The 18,454-nt window shown below is 37.6% G+C and overlaps 1 protein-coding gene across 2 annotated transcripts in view; it reads right to left on the bottom strand.

The window, feature by feature from the left end:
• The window catches only part of NELL2 (neural EGFL like 2), a 148,310-nt gene that overhangs the window by 41,358 nt on the left and 88,498 nt on the right, over positions 1-18,454 (bottom strand). For both annotated transcript variants that reach the window (XM_054074710.1, XM_054074699.1), the window contains exon 14: positions 1,345-1,467. In XM_054074710.1, the coding sequence (XP_053930685.1) occupies positions 1,345-1,467 (123 nt within the window). The remainder of the gene's footprint in view (positions 1-1,344; positions 1,468-18,454) is intronic.

Here is an 18,454-nt window from a genome sequence, read left to right as displayed (position 1 = left end):
CAGAGCCTTCTGCTGCATGACATCTTCTCAGTATTGAAAAGGAAGGGAGGGAAGGAAGCACTTTTCCTTGACAGCGGGGCCAGGTGCCCTCTGAAATGTCAGACCCGCAGTCAGAGCTCTTATTGTAGTAACAGAAGAGCAGAACGCTGTGCTGTAGGGTTATGTCCCTTCCCTTTGACTCAAAGAAATTTCAATTAGCTTTTTGTAAGCTGACACAACACCAGCAGAAGGACTGGGGAATACTCCCAAGCATAGCACAGAAGTGAGTTGCACAGACAGAGCCCTCTTCTGAGAGATGTTTCTTTGGGTTTGAACCTCCTCAGGCTAAGAATTTTTTCCCATTCCCCAGAGGAGGGAACACAGCATAAAAAGGCATATTTGCTGACACCCCTCTCTCTACCCATGTGTTTGACGGACAGCACACTAGGCTGCCATGCTTTACAAAGAGCTCATTTATGTTAGGAATATTTAAAAGTATCATACCGTGACTCAGGTTAAGGAATAACTAGCGCTGAGATCTTAATCGGACTTAGAAATTAAAGAAATTCTGGTTTGCTCATGGATCATGAGGACCGAAGTGCAATTTCAAGGAATGCTGGGTATGCTGTTGCGGCAGTGACACCACTTCTCACATCTGAGCCAGTTCCCCTATAGCTACACTACTTTTATTTTCAAGCATTCTCTAAATCCTAAGCTCAGTGCCTGGGGACTTTCAAGGATTTGGGCCCAAGTAAGTATCATCTCCTCCAATGCGAAACACAACAGAAATAAAAGCAGATTGTATCTCTGGGAAAGCATCTTTCTAAGACCAGTAATGCAATTTCTAATGTTTCTCAGTGAACAAGAATGTTAGAAAACAAGGTACCACTTTGTGTGCAGTAACCGTTTTGTGCATGCACATCTACTACTTTTCACATTTACAGTAAAAGACACAGTATATCAAACAACTTTCAGTTCATGCAAGCAAAATAGCAAGTGATTGACCATGAACAATGTAGATCTGACAATGTTTTTACAGCTATAACTTTGTTGGTAACTGTGGGCTTCCTTGAATGGTGTAGCATGATTAGAATCCCTTAACTTGAGAGAGAAATGAAACATAATTACTGCAAATTTTAGAGCATACTAAGTTATATATGCACCATCCTCAAACTACTGCAAACTGCCAAATGCAAAGTACAGTGTATATCTGTCTATGAAGATCTTACAGGTGCAGGACCTAAATTTCTAGCCTAGCATTTTGTTTGTCTTCTTCCAGGTATGTGAACAGATTTGTATCAACTACGACAAAGCAGCTCATCCAGTTCAAAGACTGATACACCCCTGAGGTTTTCAGTGGCTTACCTTTGCAGATGGTACCATTTCCCGTGTAACCAGGCTTGCAAACACAGTTGTGCCCACCCACGGTGTTGAAACAGAGTGCATTCTCATCACAGTTATGCTGATTTGTTATACATTCATCATGCTCTGAAAAAGTGAAACAAGAATGAGATGGTCCTGAAATTTTAAAATCCAACAGAATAAAAGCTTTTTGTGGGTTTCCATGTTAAAAAAAGTCAAACACAGTAGTGGTTACAGACAAAAGGGCTATATGACCATGCAGCCATGGGATAGCCAAGGAATATATTTTTAGCACATACTAGTATGTGATAATTGTACTGCAGCATCATTCCAGTTCCATTAACAGGGAGCCACCATAATTATACTTTCCATGTGGACTACAGTGTTCTTGTAAACATTTGCCAGAGAGCCAGATAACATACTGAAAATCCATATGCTAGTTCTACTGTATAATTTATTCATGCAGGTTTATCTTATGCGAGATTCATAGGATTTCTTTCAGAAAGCTGACTAACAGTGTGAGATGCAGACTCCAAACTGCAAAAGATATGGTTAGCAGAAGGCAGGACTTCAAACCATAGCCCATATTTTCCTTCCCTTCAGTGCATATGCAGCACTTTGTTTAGAGAAAATAAATAACCTGAAAAGAAAGGTCTGCCTGCTGTTCAAGGGACTTTTGGCATGGCATGTCCTAGCACCAGAGTGTGATGGATGAGACTCCTCAGTCTGGTGACTAGATTCAGACATATTGGGGAAATACACCTTTGGGGAAGAAATGAAAACTACGAACAATGTGATTTTTGTGTTAACTTGAAATGCACTGTTTAATCTGCAACAAAACATATTGTATAAGCATTCAGGTTACTGAACAGTTTTATCTATCAGTTTGTGACTTTTAAGAAATGGAAAATGCTATTTCAAATTATGAAATACAGTCATGTGTCATTTCAAAACACCACACGAAATGCTGTCGTATTTTCAAAACACATTATCTTAGTCTGTAGGCATCAAAATGAAATGTTTCTGGAAATATTCTTTGCATTTTCTTTAAATCAACAGTATTCACCTATGTATAAATAATTTCAGACCACTGAAATTTTAATGTCAGGGAAAGCAACTGTTTGGGAAACAAAGGTACCTAATTTCAACCAGCACACATGGACTAACCTGCTTGTGAGGTTTTCATAGCCATCATCTTGCCCAGGTTTTAGCAAATTTTATTAGTGCAGCTAATGCCAGTTCTGGCTGTCTGACACAAGTCTTAAATCTGGAATCAGATGCTCTTTCTTCCTCGGTTTAGTGTATGTCACACTGTTCTGAATCTTCCCCTTTATAAATCAGGAGCTGAAGTCTGCACAAACCCCACAGAGTTGTCAGGAAAATTAATTTCTTAACATTTGCAAATCACTATGGAAATGTTCAACTTGCTATTTCAATACTGGCCATAAACTGTAGGAGTATAAAACTGGCAGAATCTCTGATCCATCAGTAGATGTAAATTGTCCCCTAGTCATGGCAGTTACCTGCTGTTTAAAATGGGGGAAAAAAGTCACAATGTAACCAACCAATTTTAAACATCTTACCGGTTTAAGATTTTTTTTGTGGGGTTTTTGTTGTTGAGTGTTAATTTGTTTGTTTTTATTAATGCTAAACTAATATTCTCTTCTAAACAAGGACTTAGGTGTGTCTCATATGACCAACAACACTCCCCTCAATCCTCAGCATTGAGGCATCAACACTTATCGAGCTGAGTCCCCCGCTAAGTGCCAGAAAGCACGGGCTGCAGGTCTCTGCCCTGAAGCATGAGATTTAATTACTTTGCTCTCAGCACAAATAACTAAAATTGCTATTGTCCACCAGATTATCCAGCCCCTCTAAAATCCAGTTACAATAGACTCCCACCTCCTATCACAGTGCAATCTTTCACACTGGCTGATACAGTATCTATGTTAATCAGTCCATAAAATAAAAGAAAAATAAAGTCATGATCATGCAAATTAGAAAAAAAGCTGTTATCTCTACTGTACTGATATCATGGCTTTCTTAGTTTATATTAATATGGTATTATTGAAATACAGTATGCTATTTAAATACATATGATTTTTTTCATTTTTAAAGGTTCTATCCAACATGCAACAGGAAAACAACTATGGAAATGAGAGAAACATTCTGCACCCAGTAGGCCAAAATAGACACTTGAGTGTGCCTAACATTTACCCTCTGGGCTAGGAAAAACTACTGAGTCATTTAAGATGGATTTTTCTTAAAGCGTGCAATATCAATAAAATTAGCTTTCCATCAGCTAAGTAACAGTGCTTGGTTTCAAAGATAATATGCCTGGTTTCCTGCTCTGCATAAGAAACTTCAGTGTTTCTTATCCTCCTGTAAGAAAGTTCACGGAAGATGCTTGCAAACATTGCAGGAAAAGAGGGTCGAGCAGATAACCAAAACTGTTTGGTACAGTCAGGGCTTCTACTTCTGTGGTCATCTGGTCATCTTTTCAAACTTCCGGTCTATTTTTATTTATATGAAATATTAGCAACTCATGAAATTTCATGGGTCTGATAAATGATTCTTGGATTGAAATTCATGTGTCATTTTTCTAAGAAGGAAAATGTCTCAGAGTAAGAGAACTTTTGTGATTCAGTTAATGGAGCAGGGATTTTAAAACAGTAAGAATGGAAAAAATGGCAAAAAAAAAGAATCAAGATGTTTTATAATCCATCTAGATCTGTTGCTCTTTATAATCTGAATTTAGCTTCAATAACTCACTTAAAACCATTTAAACAGTATTTCTTCATATTCCTTCTTACAGTGGCACCTAAAGAGCAGTCAGTCTACACCTCAGAAGTGGCTCTTCTAAGAACTAATCACAAATGGTTTAAGTACACCAGAAAAAATCCTGAACATAAAGCACCTTACTACATTCTCTCTTCCAGCACATGGCCCACTATCCACACCAATTTAAAGAGATCATCAGAAACAGCTTCTTCCAGAATTTAATATTAATACCAAGGTAGACTGTTCAGCTTTATTAAAGATAGAAACATTTATTTGCAATAAAAAGGGAGGTGCTCTGTAGATAATTCTTCATTAATTCATGTGTATTGCTCTGGTTTCTTTTTTTTTAATCAAACACTTGGAAAGTCATCTTAAATAAGGAGGACATTGCAGAGACTGAGTTCAGCAACCTTAACTATCAAGCCAGGAACTGTAGAAGCAGATAGGACCTTGTATTACAAAAAAAGCAAACCTAGTACTTTATATAAGAATCATTTAAAGAGAACCATTAATGAGGCTTTTAAGTTCAAAAACCAGCATAAAAACGTAACTTGCGTTATTTAGAAATCTCAGAACTGACCAAATATATTCCTGACACTGAAAGAAGCAACACCATTTATTTCAAGCATTTTTAGAAATTGTGTGACTCATTTAAACAAAAGTCCTGTACTTATTTCATTGCACACCATAATGATGATGGAGGCACGGAAATAAAAATTACTTTTGCAAAGACATTTGAATGATCAATATATCTGAATTTGCATAAACATGTTCTATAAAGACCAAATGCATTGGCTTCAATTATGTGGCGATGCAATTAATTGACTTAGGTGCATTTGGGTGTGCAGCAAACAGATTATACGCACATTCACAAAGAGATATGCACATACATCACACGAATATATATGTACATACATATATACACATGCAGTAAAGGTGAGGTACTTCATTTCAATTTGGTTCATTTTTAAATACTACTCTAGAATATTCCATATGATTTGCTTGACTAAAATGTTACTGCAGGATGTGCATGGTGACGTACTGCATCCTAGTACTTTACCCCATACACCCTACAGACTGCTGGCATAAAGTGATCAGCACCCATGAGATCTTGTGTTGTTTGACAGTGCAATGACAGCCGGGGATCTGTCTTACCAAGTTTATTATCTGTGCAGAGATTCTTGCAGAGTTTAGTAAAAAAAAAATTTACACGCTGTCTACAGTGTGTCACCTCCCTCCTTCTCCTTTTATTTTCCTAGCACTATGCAACATCAGTCACTATCCTTCCTACTGTGTATTTCATGATTAAATTTAAACAAAAAGTCTGTAGAGCATTTCTTACTTGCACACTGCAAGCTTTCCCAGTATTTGCCTTATGCATCCAAATTCTGCAAATGCCTACAGAAAAAAATAAACAAGCAGAATCCAATCCAGCAGCATAAAAGGGATGATGACTGAGTTGTATCTCTTACTTATTGGCAAAAAATAATATATTGGCAGTTTTCCTGAACCATCTGTTGCCAACACTGGAAAATAAGAGCTGAAATCACACTTAAGGCACAGAAATCCACAAAAGTTCCCCAATACATAATGAAAATACACCTCACCTATTGTAATTTTGTAATAATTCAACATACATTCATTTCTGAATAAGGAAATTTTGGACCAAGATTAAATAACAATAATTTAAATAAAGATAATACATTAAGCATTTTCTCTTTACAATGCCTCTGAATTTTATGAACTCAAATTACTTTTGGCCTCCTGTCTCCTTCCCATTGATTTGGTATAGATTTATAGAGCCGTGGTGACCAGCTGGCCACCTGACGTGGCAGTGACAACAGTCACAGCAGTGACAATAGATAAGACTTAGTTGAATAATCAATAGCTGACATACTTAAATGACCGCTTACAGTTTATTTCAATTACAAGCTTTATTCCCTCATACAATTCCTGTACAAGACAAAAGCTAGTCGTAATTATATGGGTAGTTTGGAAGACTTATTCCATTAAGTTCATTTAGGAAATGACAGATGGTTAATTTCTTTAAGACTTCATATTAACTAGTGTAAACTCTAATTAGCACCGTTAAATCCTCAGTATATACACATTATTTTGAAAGAATAAATCCTGTAAATACATTGATGATTATGCTACATGTTTTCCATATAGTTATGTTAAATTTTTTGTTTCAATATTCCCCAATTCAAGTATGCCTCAATTCATAGATATTTTCCATATTCCCAATTCAAATGCAAAATGGAACCCATGGTTTAATTATACATAGAGTTACCATCACACAGTTCCCCCTTAGTTAGCACTGAAGTCATTAATCATTAATTAATGACGACCAGCAGCTGTCCTTAGTTTGAAGCTGAGGATATGAAAAGCCAGACTTCCCCACAACAGTCTATTCACTGCTAATCCTGTTTATTGATTTTCACCTTCATCCACTCCCATTTATCAATCCTGCTCCTGATTCTCATTTTCTAATTCTTTCTTCAGTGCAGCCATAAACAACAGTTTCTGTATGTATATGTCCAGAATTTTCCTACTTTTTTCTCTTAATTATGTTCATAATAAAAATAGCTCTGGCATGTGCATGCTCTATTTTCAAGGTCTGCTTAGAGACCATTCTGCTTTCTGAAATGCTGTTTCTGTCTGTAATTACTTAGTCCATTGTTGTTCTTCAGGGAGAACAGCTGCCATTGTCTCATCCAGATGTCTACTTCTCTCTTTATCTATTAGCTTATTTACTTATTCTATATTTGGTCTCCACATGATAAAAAGAGGCAAACCAAGAAAACTGTAGTGAAACCATAGGAAGAAAATCCGCTTGGAGATATGGCCAAAATCCAGTGCTCCATTTCATATTGATTATTAGAAAGCTCCAGGACCACAGTTTGTTCTACTACTAGGAGGGTATAACAAGGAATCTACATTACTGGCAATTATTGATGCAGAAATAGAAGCAGCTGAAAAAAAATGTGTGATCAAGGGAAGGCATCACCAGGAACAAGCGCTCATTCTCCTTCCATCAGCCTGTGAGGCTAGGAGGGCTCTGGCAAGACTCAAGACAGGCATCTGGACTTTTGGAATAGGTATAATTAGTCTTACACAAAAACAAATCCTGACAATGAATGGGATGATACAACCCATTCCTAAAACACCTCACATCTCCAATCATGAAGTTCTCTTCTCTCTAGAAGAATGAAAGCTTTTAACATGTACACTGTCCTTTATCCATGTAGAGAACACAAGGAAGACCCCGGGGCCAAAAATCCCCAGAGAAATACTGCGTATTTATATGCAAAAATAAATTCAAAAAATATGGGACATTCTAATCCTAGTAAACACCACTTTACTTAAACCTATTCTAAGAAGATTTTCAAGTTTATATTTTATTTCACAGCAGACTTCCATCTAAAAAAACTACTCCACACACCAAAGCCTATACTTGATAATCTACCCTTTCACACTGACCAAAAGACTTTTTTCTTTCCACAAACTCTACTATCTTTATTTTTTTGTTATTCCCATTCTGCATTTTCCTCCTAGACCAACGGAATACATAACTCTTAGCTGTAAGTTCCCTTGAATTGTCCACTAGTAATTCCGAATTCTGTAGCTCTATAATGGATTTTATAGCTTTAAGCAGGGTATACTCTCCCTTAGGACTTAACTTCAAAAGTGTGAAAGAATTTGAATGTTGACCAGTCCACCCTTCCTGTGGTGTCTTCACACAAAGAAGTCTGTGCCAAGATCTCCTGGATCTCAGAGACGATAATGATATTCTCAGTCTCAGCCACAACTGACAAGTTGATGGGTAAAACACATATTTCAAGGCAAGCCTACCATTACTCCTTCCATCTTTCTCCACAGCTTTTGAGCAAATAATTTAAACCTTCTTAAACCCACCTAAGTTTCATCATCTTCAAAATGCATGTTATAATTGTGATTTCCAATTTCATGGAACAAGACATATTTTTGCAAAATACGCTCCTCTCGTGGAGGTTTCTATTGTAATATTATTCAGTGTTACTTCATGTAACATCTTGTGAATTTTCACACTTTTCAACCAGTTAGGCAGAGCAGATATGTTGAAGAATATTTAGTATGACAGCTAAAGTTAGATAAGCTTTAATTTATCTCCACTTTCCTTCATGTCTGCCATTTTCTATATTCCTTCTTGAACAGAAAAGTTTAAGGGAAGGATCTTCTAAAGCACTTAGCGTAGGCCTAACTGTTTCCCCTAAAGGAAAATCTGTAACTCCCACTGATTTCAATGGCAGAACTCTAACACAAACGTAAAATCATTTTGAAAATCTCACCTTAAGAGATTTCAGTCTAGACATAAGGTCTGTGACCCTGTCACCCACTTCTTTCTTGCCTTGATTCAAACTGATCTCCTAATATATTGTGTCTTTTACTATCAACATTTTAAAATAAGGTTTCACTCTTTTAGATGTATTTCATCATTTAGACCTTCTTCATAAATTCACTGTATTACTTATTCTTTTTATCTAGCTAGATGCATTTTTTTGTTCCTGGGTACATATGTTTTGAAGTCCAACTTGTGTTGTACATGAAACCTCCCAGACACCTATGATAAACCGGTGCTTTCAAAATCTTCAATCATATTGTCAAAAATGACAATGATAGAAAATTCTACATCTATAGTAGTGTTCCCTACTTTATTGCCAGTAGAATAGCAAGATAGAACTGTAAATATCCTACTCTGTTTTTCTCAACCAACTAAAAAATGTTTATTTTACCTTTTACCTAATGCCAACCCTTTCAATTTACTATTTCTTTGCTAAAAGGCTCCATGTTATACAAGTCTGCCACCAGGAACAGATACATGCGTTGGCTATCTGGCCTCCATCCTACATATATTTCTGTTATACAAAGCAAGCAGGAAAGTGGCTCTCTGGCAGCTCCTGTTCCTGTATTTCACCAGTAACAACTTACAGACAGCCTAGATAACCAAAAGGCTTCACAAAAAAAACCCCAACCTCTCAGCAACACTTTTTTTCAGCACACAGAGGTAACAGAAGGATGGATATACAACAGGACAGCAGAAAGATATCTCAGAAATCAAATACTGTCCTGAGTTGGTTTGATATGCTACAGACGTACTCAAAGACACACTCCATATAGACAGCTGGTGACCCTTTTCTGTTCTTTCGGGGTAACATCATGACCAGAGCGTGCCAACTTGTTCCAGGGGCTTGTGGGGAAATCACAGTTACAACATTCATCATCAACAATGCAATGTGAAGAAAATAAGAAGCGTTACAGTGCTGTTGCTTTGATCCTCCCCTTTTATGCAGGAATCTGAAGCAACTTACCTAACTGTAACTATTAGGAAACAAATGGTTTTTCTCTCCTCTCATGCAGCAGGCAGATTTCTTAATGCATGAGATGCTTCCTCGCATTTCCCTGGCAGTACTACAACACAGGCACTCAAGGCGGCTCCGTGGATATCAGGTAGGACAGGACTATTTTTGATAAGGCAATTCTAGTGCTCCAGCTTAATGCAGGAGAAGGCCTTCCTTCAGTGTTGTTCACCTGATTTTGAAAAGGGGTCTCTAATTGAAAATGGGGACAAAGATATACTTCAGTGATGGTAAAGCTGAGCAACTTGGATGCTTTGCCCTCAGGTCAGCCTTAGTATCTTCTCTAGTCAAGGTCCTGATTTTCCCTAGGGCACGTCTTCCTTGGGAGTTTACAGAGGTACACCAAAGCAGCACAGTAAATGCATCCAAAGTTGTCTTCCCTGTAAACAAAAGCTCTTTGGAAGAATCGTACAGTCAGTTCTCACCACAGTATAGTGTCAGGGCAGAGCTAACACACATTGGCTTCTGCAGCTCAGACACAGCCCTTAATGCCAGTAGTTAAGCTGCTTGCACTGCTTCTAATAAAAACAGCACAGCATAATAATAGAGATACAATGAAACCAGCTTTCACCTTCCTTCCCCCTCCAAGATGCTATGAAACTTGACACTGGCTAACTTACTTGTTTCATGGGTAGATTTTTCTAGGCCACATTATGCCTTTGTTGCTGCAATTCAACTGTTAGTGCCAATCAAGCTCACAAATAATTATTTCTGTACTTACATATATGGATACTTATGTGTGTTTTATACTGATAAATAAATATTTGCATAAGCATGTTAGCAGACTTTACATATCTTGAAAAATTCTGCCATGAAATCTGCTGTCCGATTTAAGAACACCATGAATTTCTCTAATAAGCAGAACCACAGATGACATTAAGTCTTCAGTATTGTCCAGGTCTCAAATACACAAAATTTGAATTTAGATTCAACCCACAGAGCTAAGGAGAAAAGCAAACCCTGTCCATATATTCCACTTTCCTAATACTACTGTCATCCCAGGATGACTTCACTTTTGTAATCCTACTTCCTTTACATGTCTTTGGAAAAGTTAGGCTTTAAGCTGAGATGCCATTAACAGTTTTGGAGGACTCCAAACTAAGATGAAGCCTGCTCCATTGAAGGTATGCTAAGTGAATTAACACAGGGTATTCAAATCAGATTAGAATATCCATCCAAGCCATCACCAACCACAATCCCTGTTTACTTCCTAAACATTACAATGATGTAGACAGAATTCTACATCCATTTCCACCTTCTGAAGAGCTAAGGACAAGGTAACAAATTCTTCTTACCAAGCATATGCACACTCCAAACTTATTAAAAACACAGAAAAATAATTAAAACCGACTACTCTTGATGGACTTCCACTTTTCCAGAACTCAGCCATTTATGTCCACTTTGAGCAAAGTGAAACCTTTATCTTCTTTTTTTCAAATGTACCATCATTAAAAGATTCTACTACAGGCTTCCAAACCCTGAACATCAAAGTTAACACTGTGTGACAGCTGGTATGTTCCAAACTCATCACATTTAGTGGTCTGTAACAGGGTAAATGACACAATTACCTGCTGTAATTACTGTTGCTGACAATATATTTTCCCTGGTGACTGGTCTGTGTGACTCAGCGCTGCTTATCTTTGTCAGTCCAGTCCAAATCTCCATTTCCATGTGACTTGGACATTAACTTAGGAAGTATTTACAAATTAGTTCCAATATCTGCCAAGACAGATATTTGGGATAGTATAAATTCATCTTTTATTGCATGATTAAGCAGTCTACCACTCTAATATGATTTTTCATTAGAAAATAAGTATTCACAATGAAATTTTGTTCCCCATTTAAATCAAATGCTCATTTATTTTATTAATATATTGGAAGGGAAACACACTGAAACAGGTAAATAAAATGAAAGAACAAAATGCACATAAATAAGTACATTGACATTTTCACAAAATGCTTACTCCAAAAGCCAAACATGAGGTAAAAATTAAGCAATAAAATATTAAGCTACTTTATTCTCATTGCCTTCTTGTGACAATTTTAAAGAACACCTACAGAAGACAAACAGTGACTTTTGATTTAGAGCAATATGAGCTAATCGAGCTAGCAGACTGCAAGTATTTCCCTGAAATAAATTTCACTTTTAAAATACAAAATAGATACAATTGCTTGCACCATTTCTCCTAAGAATATACTTAAGATTATGTGAAAAGATTGCAGCATATAATGACTGTTGGAAAGACATACAGTTTTTTAAAGATTATTTGGTAGCTTGTCAAAAAGAAAAAAAACACTCCTACAAAAACTCCTACAAGCCTTTTAGGTAGAGCAGACTCCTATTTTAATGCTAGGCTTGTTGACAGAGCTCTTGGTCGTCAAGAGAAACATCAAGATTTTCAAACTTTTCTGTAAGTGGATCGAGAGGGCCTGAATTTTTGCACATCTGACTACATAAATTGTCAAGGGGACTGATTTCAAGGAAGTTAATTGGTTATCATTTCTGAAATAATTTCTGATTTGTTTTCTACTTCAGTCTTGAAGATGTCTCAAAACCTCTAGAGTTTTCTTAAAAAAAAAAAAAAAAAGGAGAGAAAAAGCTAAGACAGAACTGTTCTGTATATTGAGAATGTCCTCATGAAAAGTACCAAGTATCTTTATAGACACAGTAATTTCAGAAACACTGCCTAACAATATGTATATTCACTGGCAAAAGTGAAATTGCACCCAAGAACCTTAGGATTCTGTTGTACAGAAGCACAGCCCAGACAGTCATGCTGCCCACTGTATCAAGGTGACTTTTCAAATTAGTGATGATGATTTGGCCAGTCTTCCTTGGGGCCCCATCAGAACAAGACCCTAAGGATGGGTTCCAATGTATTTTCTCAGTAGGTGGTATTTTTTCCTTCTTGTTGGCCCACTCTTTCTAACTGCTGCAGAGAGATCCTGCCAAAGACCTTGTCTTCTTTATTCATTTAGATTAATTGGCAAACACAGACAGAACAAGTTCTGGAACCAAAACTAGTTTAAGACAAACAGAAGGGCATAAAAAGCATTACTTTAGCTTCCATGCTATGCTTTCATGCAGGACCAGCCACAGCCTGGAAGCAGAACCATCAGCACATTTCAGTGTGAATCAGAAGTTACATGGAGAACTAAAAATATAAGCTTTCTTTGGGACTACACATAGGAATACAGATACCGGATGAGCCAGTGAAGTGGATAAGCCCAATATGTTTACCTTGCACATCAACCCATTTCAGGGCAGATTTCAGCATCATTCTATGTGCAAAGAAGGACCAGCAAGGATGCAGCTCCTGCTGTCAAGGGGGTCTGTTCCACAAGTAAGGCCACTACTGAGGGACGTAGCAGGTAGAGAGGAGGAAGAGAGCCAAAAGGCTATTTCTGAATTATTCTGGCTGTAGAAATGAATTTCTAACTTGAAGAAGCAGTTTGGCACAGCAAAGTACATCTGGTTTTGTAAGTCAAAATTATTGGTCCAAAAGACTGACAGAAGAGAGTAATATGGACGAAAATCTATTGCAGAGACAAATCTAGGAATGAATTGTGAAAGATGATGACAAATACTAAATTACAATGACTGACAGCATAAAACAGGAGTTAAGGAAACAGTCTGCCATTTAGCATAAGGGAGGTTAATCTCTTATAAATATTTCCTGAAAAACAAAAGACATTTCTATGCTGTTTCAGGATTCAGTGATTACCGGATATGTTATATAGCATGCAATGGGAATCATATTATAATGAATTAAGAGTTCACATACTCACAGATTGTCTGAACAGAAGTAATTCAGGGATTCATATTTGTCCAAACAGGAAAATTCCATATTCCATATTTTCATTCAAAGAAAATATGCTATAATATTTACAGATAAGGCATTCTGAAGCCCGGGACAAAATTAAAAAAATGTTATGTTATGTCTCCTCTTATAAGCCTTGACAGACAGTTCTTTCTTACCCTCTGCATTTTCTTACAACTGTGTTATCGTAAGATTGGAAATGTTTTTCAACAATAGAACGCCAGCAGATTGACAGATATTACAAGCATATACTGCCAGCTATATCTACTACCCTCAAAACCTGGCTAATTTATATCACAGCTATAGTCACCTGGATTTTATTGTGAATGTGCAGAAAATTGCTGACTTTAATGCAGCATGACCACATAACCTTAAATAACTCCACTGTTCCTTTTTTAAACACCGTCTTGTTTCACACAGTAGCTCCAGTCTCTCACTGACCTTGGCTGGAGTCCCTCTGAAAACAGGCTGCGCTCTCCCAGCATGAGGCAATCACCAGCTGGCTCAGACACGATAGATGTGAGCTATCCAACTTCCTTCACTTTGTCTCAGTAAGACACCAGAATATTCCCATCTCCTGAGCCAGAAAGATCCTTACAACTTCAAAGAAACTGTCCTCAAGCCTACCTACTGTGTTTCCTGATCTTTGCAATCTTTCACAGTCTGCGATCATTCACAGAAAGATGGGCCAGGATGGTCCAGCTGTGAAAGGACATTATACCAACCATCCTCTCGCCAGCATCATCCTTATTCCCACAGTCCGCAACCCCACAGTCCACAACCACCATTCAGCATTGGGACGAACAGATGAAGAAGTTTCAACCAGACAATAACCCATATACTCTTCCAGATTCCTGTACTTAAACTCTTCTAAAGAAAAGCTGCACAGAAAATCTGTGCAATTCAGCTCCAGATTAAGGCATCTAAATTCAGGTGTCTACTTTTGCATTACTGGGCAGGATTTCACTGCATAAATGCATACCTTGCTAAAAAGTCACATCTAGCCTAGCGCCTCACAGGTATTCAAGACTTCAGTAAAGGTTATGACACAAGGCTCTACAGGAAGACTGCAACAGCAGTTAGAGAGTATGTAGACCACAGCATCCAAAAAGGCACTAGACCTACAACTGGAAAACCAGATCTAGCTATAAACAAGTTCCCTTTTCAGTCAGTGTAACCTACCTCAACACATGTGAAATATATCCTCAACATGGGAGTTGCCTACAGACAATGCAGCTCAAGATCATGGAAAAAGGTAACTTATTCTGCTTGCACTCAGACGTCACTCAATAGCACAAGACCTACAAGGTAGGTCCTGGTTTGGATATGCTAATCCTGTGATGATTACTGCCTAGAACCTGTAAACAGAGAACTGAGTTGGGTGCAGCTGAATCCTTATCTCTGTTGATTAACAGTGTCAGCTTAGATGACGACATCCACATTTGGGTATCTTAATTGCAAAATAAATCCCATTTCCTGTGTCAACTTCAGTAAAATTCTAACATGAAGAGTCAATGTAACTAGCTATGGAAATGAATTCATTCCGTGCTGTATGGTTTGTTAGATTATCTATTTTAACAATATACCCTATATCTCTAATTTCCAATCATATTGTACTGACACAGCATATAATTGCATTGCAGAAGCTGTCAAGGGATACTAGATGCTTGGAAACTGCAGAGGGGTTCAGAACATTGAGAAATGGCAGGTACAGTGGGTGTCTGTCATAATACTGTGAGATAAATATTAAGCAATGTTAATATTGTAATTTCAAAATTTTTACATGAAAGAAAGATCTCACAGGAAGAGACACGAAGAGGAAGATGCTGATCTCTTCTCCTTGGTATCTAGTGACAGAAGGCATGGGAATGGTTCAAAGCTGTGCAAGGAGAGGACGTTAGGGAGCATTTCTTCACTGAGAGGGTGGTCAAATACTGGAACACAGGCTTCCTAGGGAGGTGGTCAATGCTCTGAGTCTGTCAGTATTTAAGAGGCTTTTGGACAATGCCCTTAGCATGCTTTAGCTTTTGGCCCTGAAGTGGTCAGGCAGTTGGACTAGATGATCACTGTAGGTCCCTTCCAACTAAATAGTCTAATCACTCTTTTTTGAGTTACTGTTTCAAATAGAGTATACTCTCAAGTTGATACCTGTACCTCCTTTTATATATTGAAACATTCCTTGCCACTTTAAGAATGTAAAATATATTCCTTATAAAACAAAATAATCAATTCTGATGTCTGCTTCTGCGGAAAGAAGAACTGTTGGATTTTGATCAGCTGAGAAATCAATCCTGCTAGAACTGCATAGCCAGACCAACAGTTGTTATGTACTAGGTCAGGAACCAAGGAGGAAATGGGACCTAAAAAGTACCTTCTAGCAAGGAAATAAAAAGGTATTATTCTAAGATAGAGCAGCCTCCCAACTAAGTTGTCAATGATAACTTAATTCAATCCAAATAAAGCATAAATGAGTTCTGTTGTATAAGATATAACAGATATATAAAAATGACATGTGTTGTTATCTTAGTAATGCGGTCGCATAGCAACAAGCTCAGACTGAACGATCATTCCTTTATTAGCTTTGTGAACTATCTTACAGCTAGAAAGTGGATGTTGGAGAGGATTTATCCTGAAAGAGGATTGAGAGCTTCATGTACGCTGAAATGCTATAAAGCAGAATGGAAACTGGGCCAAGTAATGGGAAAACAGAAACAAATAGGTTTTGATTAAAAATCCTCTGTGCATACAACCTGAATTCAGGAGTGTTTATTACTAACAGCAACCATGACAGTATAGCTGGACACCAACGCCTCAATGGAGTTTAGATTGCACTGCGTGATAATGCATTACTTCTAATGTAATGGACCCACCCACTCACTGCCCCCAAAATCAGAGACGGAAAAGACAGATGGCTACACCATTATAAGTCCAGAACTGCATGTTTCCTCTGGTCCTTTGCTGACTATGACATTTTCTTACTCAAGTCATAGTATGTCACTCCAGTGATGTTACATGCCTCTATCAGTTCTATCAGAGCATGTTTTTGCTCTGCCCCTTGTGCCATACTGTGAAATTATTCTGTCTTTATTTAAGCTCAGTCAAGGAACTCGGCAGTTGCACAAGCTGCAGATCTTCAGGAAAACTTGAAATGTTGCTGAATTCATGAAAATAAGTCAAAGAAAATAAAAGGGAAGAAATTAGCTTTTTTATTGTCTCGATGTCTCATATTATATATCTCATATAATTATTATTTTCAAGTAGCAAAGCCGGTATACTAGAAGCATACGACTAATCTGAGGTCACAGACTTTTTTTTTTTTTTTTACCTTCTTTGCAACAGTGAAAGGTAAAAGGTATAGAGCAGTGCTGGATAAAGTTACATCTCGTGGCCATATTTAGTCACTTATTAAAATGTGGCCTCATTTACCAATGTACTAAGCACTATCAGCTCATTATCTTCAGGATAACTTGCAGATGCTTCTTTGTGTGTTTGAAAAAGCAGGTCAATTTTATACTATTAATTAACAGAGGATAAGCGTGCAGCTTTAAAAACAGGAGCTGGATGACTTAATTGAACTCTAGGTTACATCAGTCTTGCAGTAGCTTTCCTCCATGGAAACCCAGCCTGGTACCTACACCACTCTTAGAAGAGGTTGGTATAGGTGCTAAAACATAGCCTATATTCCTCGCAGATTTCATTCTCCTTTTAAATGAGGAGAGACATTCCGTTTCAGTTTTCAAAACTCATTTGTGGGAATTGAAATGTACAGTTGGAACAAAAACAACTAGTTATATGTGATATTGTAAAATACCCACACTTCACAACTACCTAGAGTCTATCTCCTACCAATGCAAACCCATTTCCAGATCTACGTTAGAATCCATCAATTAAATGTTCCAAAATATCTGAAAGGAATGTATTGCAAGTCCAGAATTTTACCTGGCCTGTGCCCTAGGAATTAAAGATTAATTTTACCCTCTGCATCCTCACAAGCAATTCAACAAACTTTTTCTCAAGTACGTCTGTCACTAAACATCACTTCTGCTGCACAGTACAGGAAAAAGATGAGACTTCACAGACTACTGTGGTCCCAAACAATCGATGGATTTACAAGTCAAACATACACCAGCAAAATCTGCACGGAAGCCCACAGGCAGATGCACTTGTATGAACTTGAGTTTCTAGATGCCAAGAAGAATCATTCATTTGAAGTGTGTCAGAATACTACAGTAATGAAAAACCCCATGTGATAGGGAGTGTATTCCCCCCTCAAGAACAGCTGTATCTTGCAAGAAGCAGAGGGTAGCAACTGGGCAGCTAGAAAGAAACCCTTATAATCTGAGGAGATATGTTATTTAAAAAAAAAAAACCTGCAGGTCTGTGTTCCTGTCATTTCAAGTCCATCTAGATACCAAACTGCTGATTCTTATAGTGGTGGCATCTGTGCTCAGGAAAGTGGGGGATAAGTGTGGTCAAAGATGCTGCCTTTGTTTCTTCATAAGCATCTTCATAAGGCTTACATTGTGAACAAAGCATTAATGAAGTAAAAGGAGGCAAGACCCAATCTTCGGCTATACACTATACCAAAAATAAACCCAGATATGAGTTTCTTTCCTAGCTGACAGGATAGTGAAAACTGGACACTGGCACAGGTGAAGCAGATATTTTTAGCAGATGTACTTAACTAATACTGAGATTTCCAAAGATGGGGAGAGCAGAGAAAGAAGCCTCTAAAGGTAACTTCAATTTCTACTGAAGACTACAACTATATTTTTAACACTTCAAGTTCAAAAGCAGTGGAGGAAGTTTGGCAGTTCTAGAAGATGAGAGTTTCTCACTCTCTGGAGAACATCATTAGCCCATCATCTCCTGACCAAGTGTCAGCATGGAAATAGAAGTATTCTAGAGATATTCCTTTAAAATCTTTCTTCATACCCAAATACACACTCAAAAACCCCACCATGTATCAATGCTTAGCAGAATACCAAGCCAACAGGTATCTTCTTGATGGGGACATCATCAGTAGCAGCAGCTGAAATCTAAGCAGGCATGTAGTTTTTTTATAAGCCACAACTATCTACAAGAACGGAACCAAACTGCAGGGCTCAGGAA

This window comes from Cuculus canorus, chromosome 1 (genome assembly GCF_017976375.1).
Source record: "Cuculus canorus isolate bCucCan1 chromosome 1, bCucCan1.pri, whole genome shotgun sequence".
NCBI classification, from domain to species: Eukaryota; Metazoa; Chordata; class Aves; order Cuculiformes; family Cuculidae; genus Cuculus; species Cuculus canorus.
The sequence above is the reverse complement of the archived record's forward strand: the minus strand, read 5'-3'. Positions and strand labels throughout refer to the sequence as shown.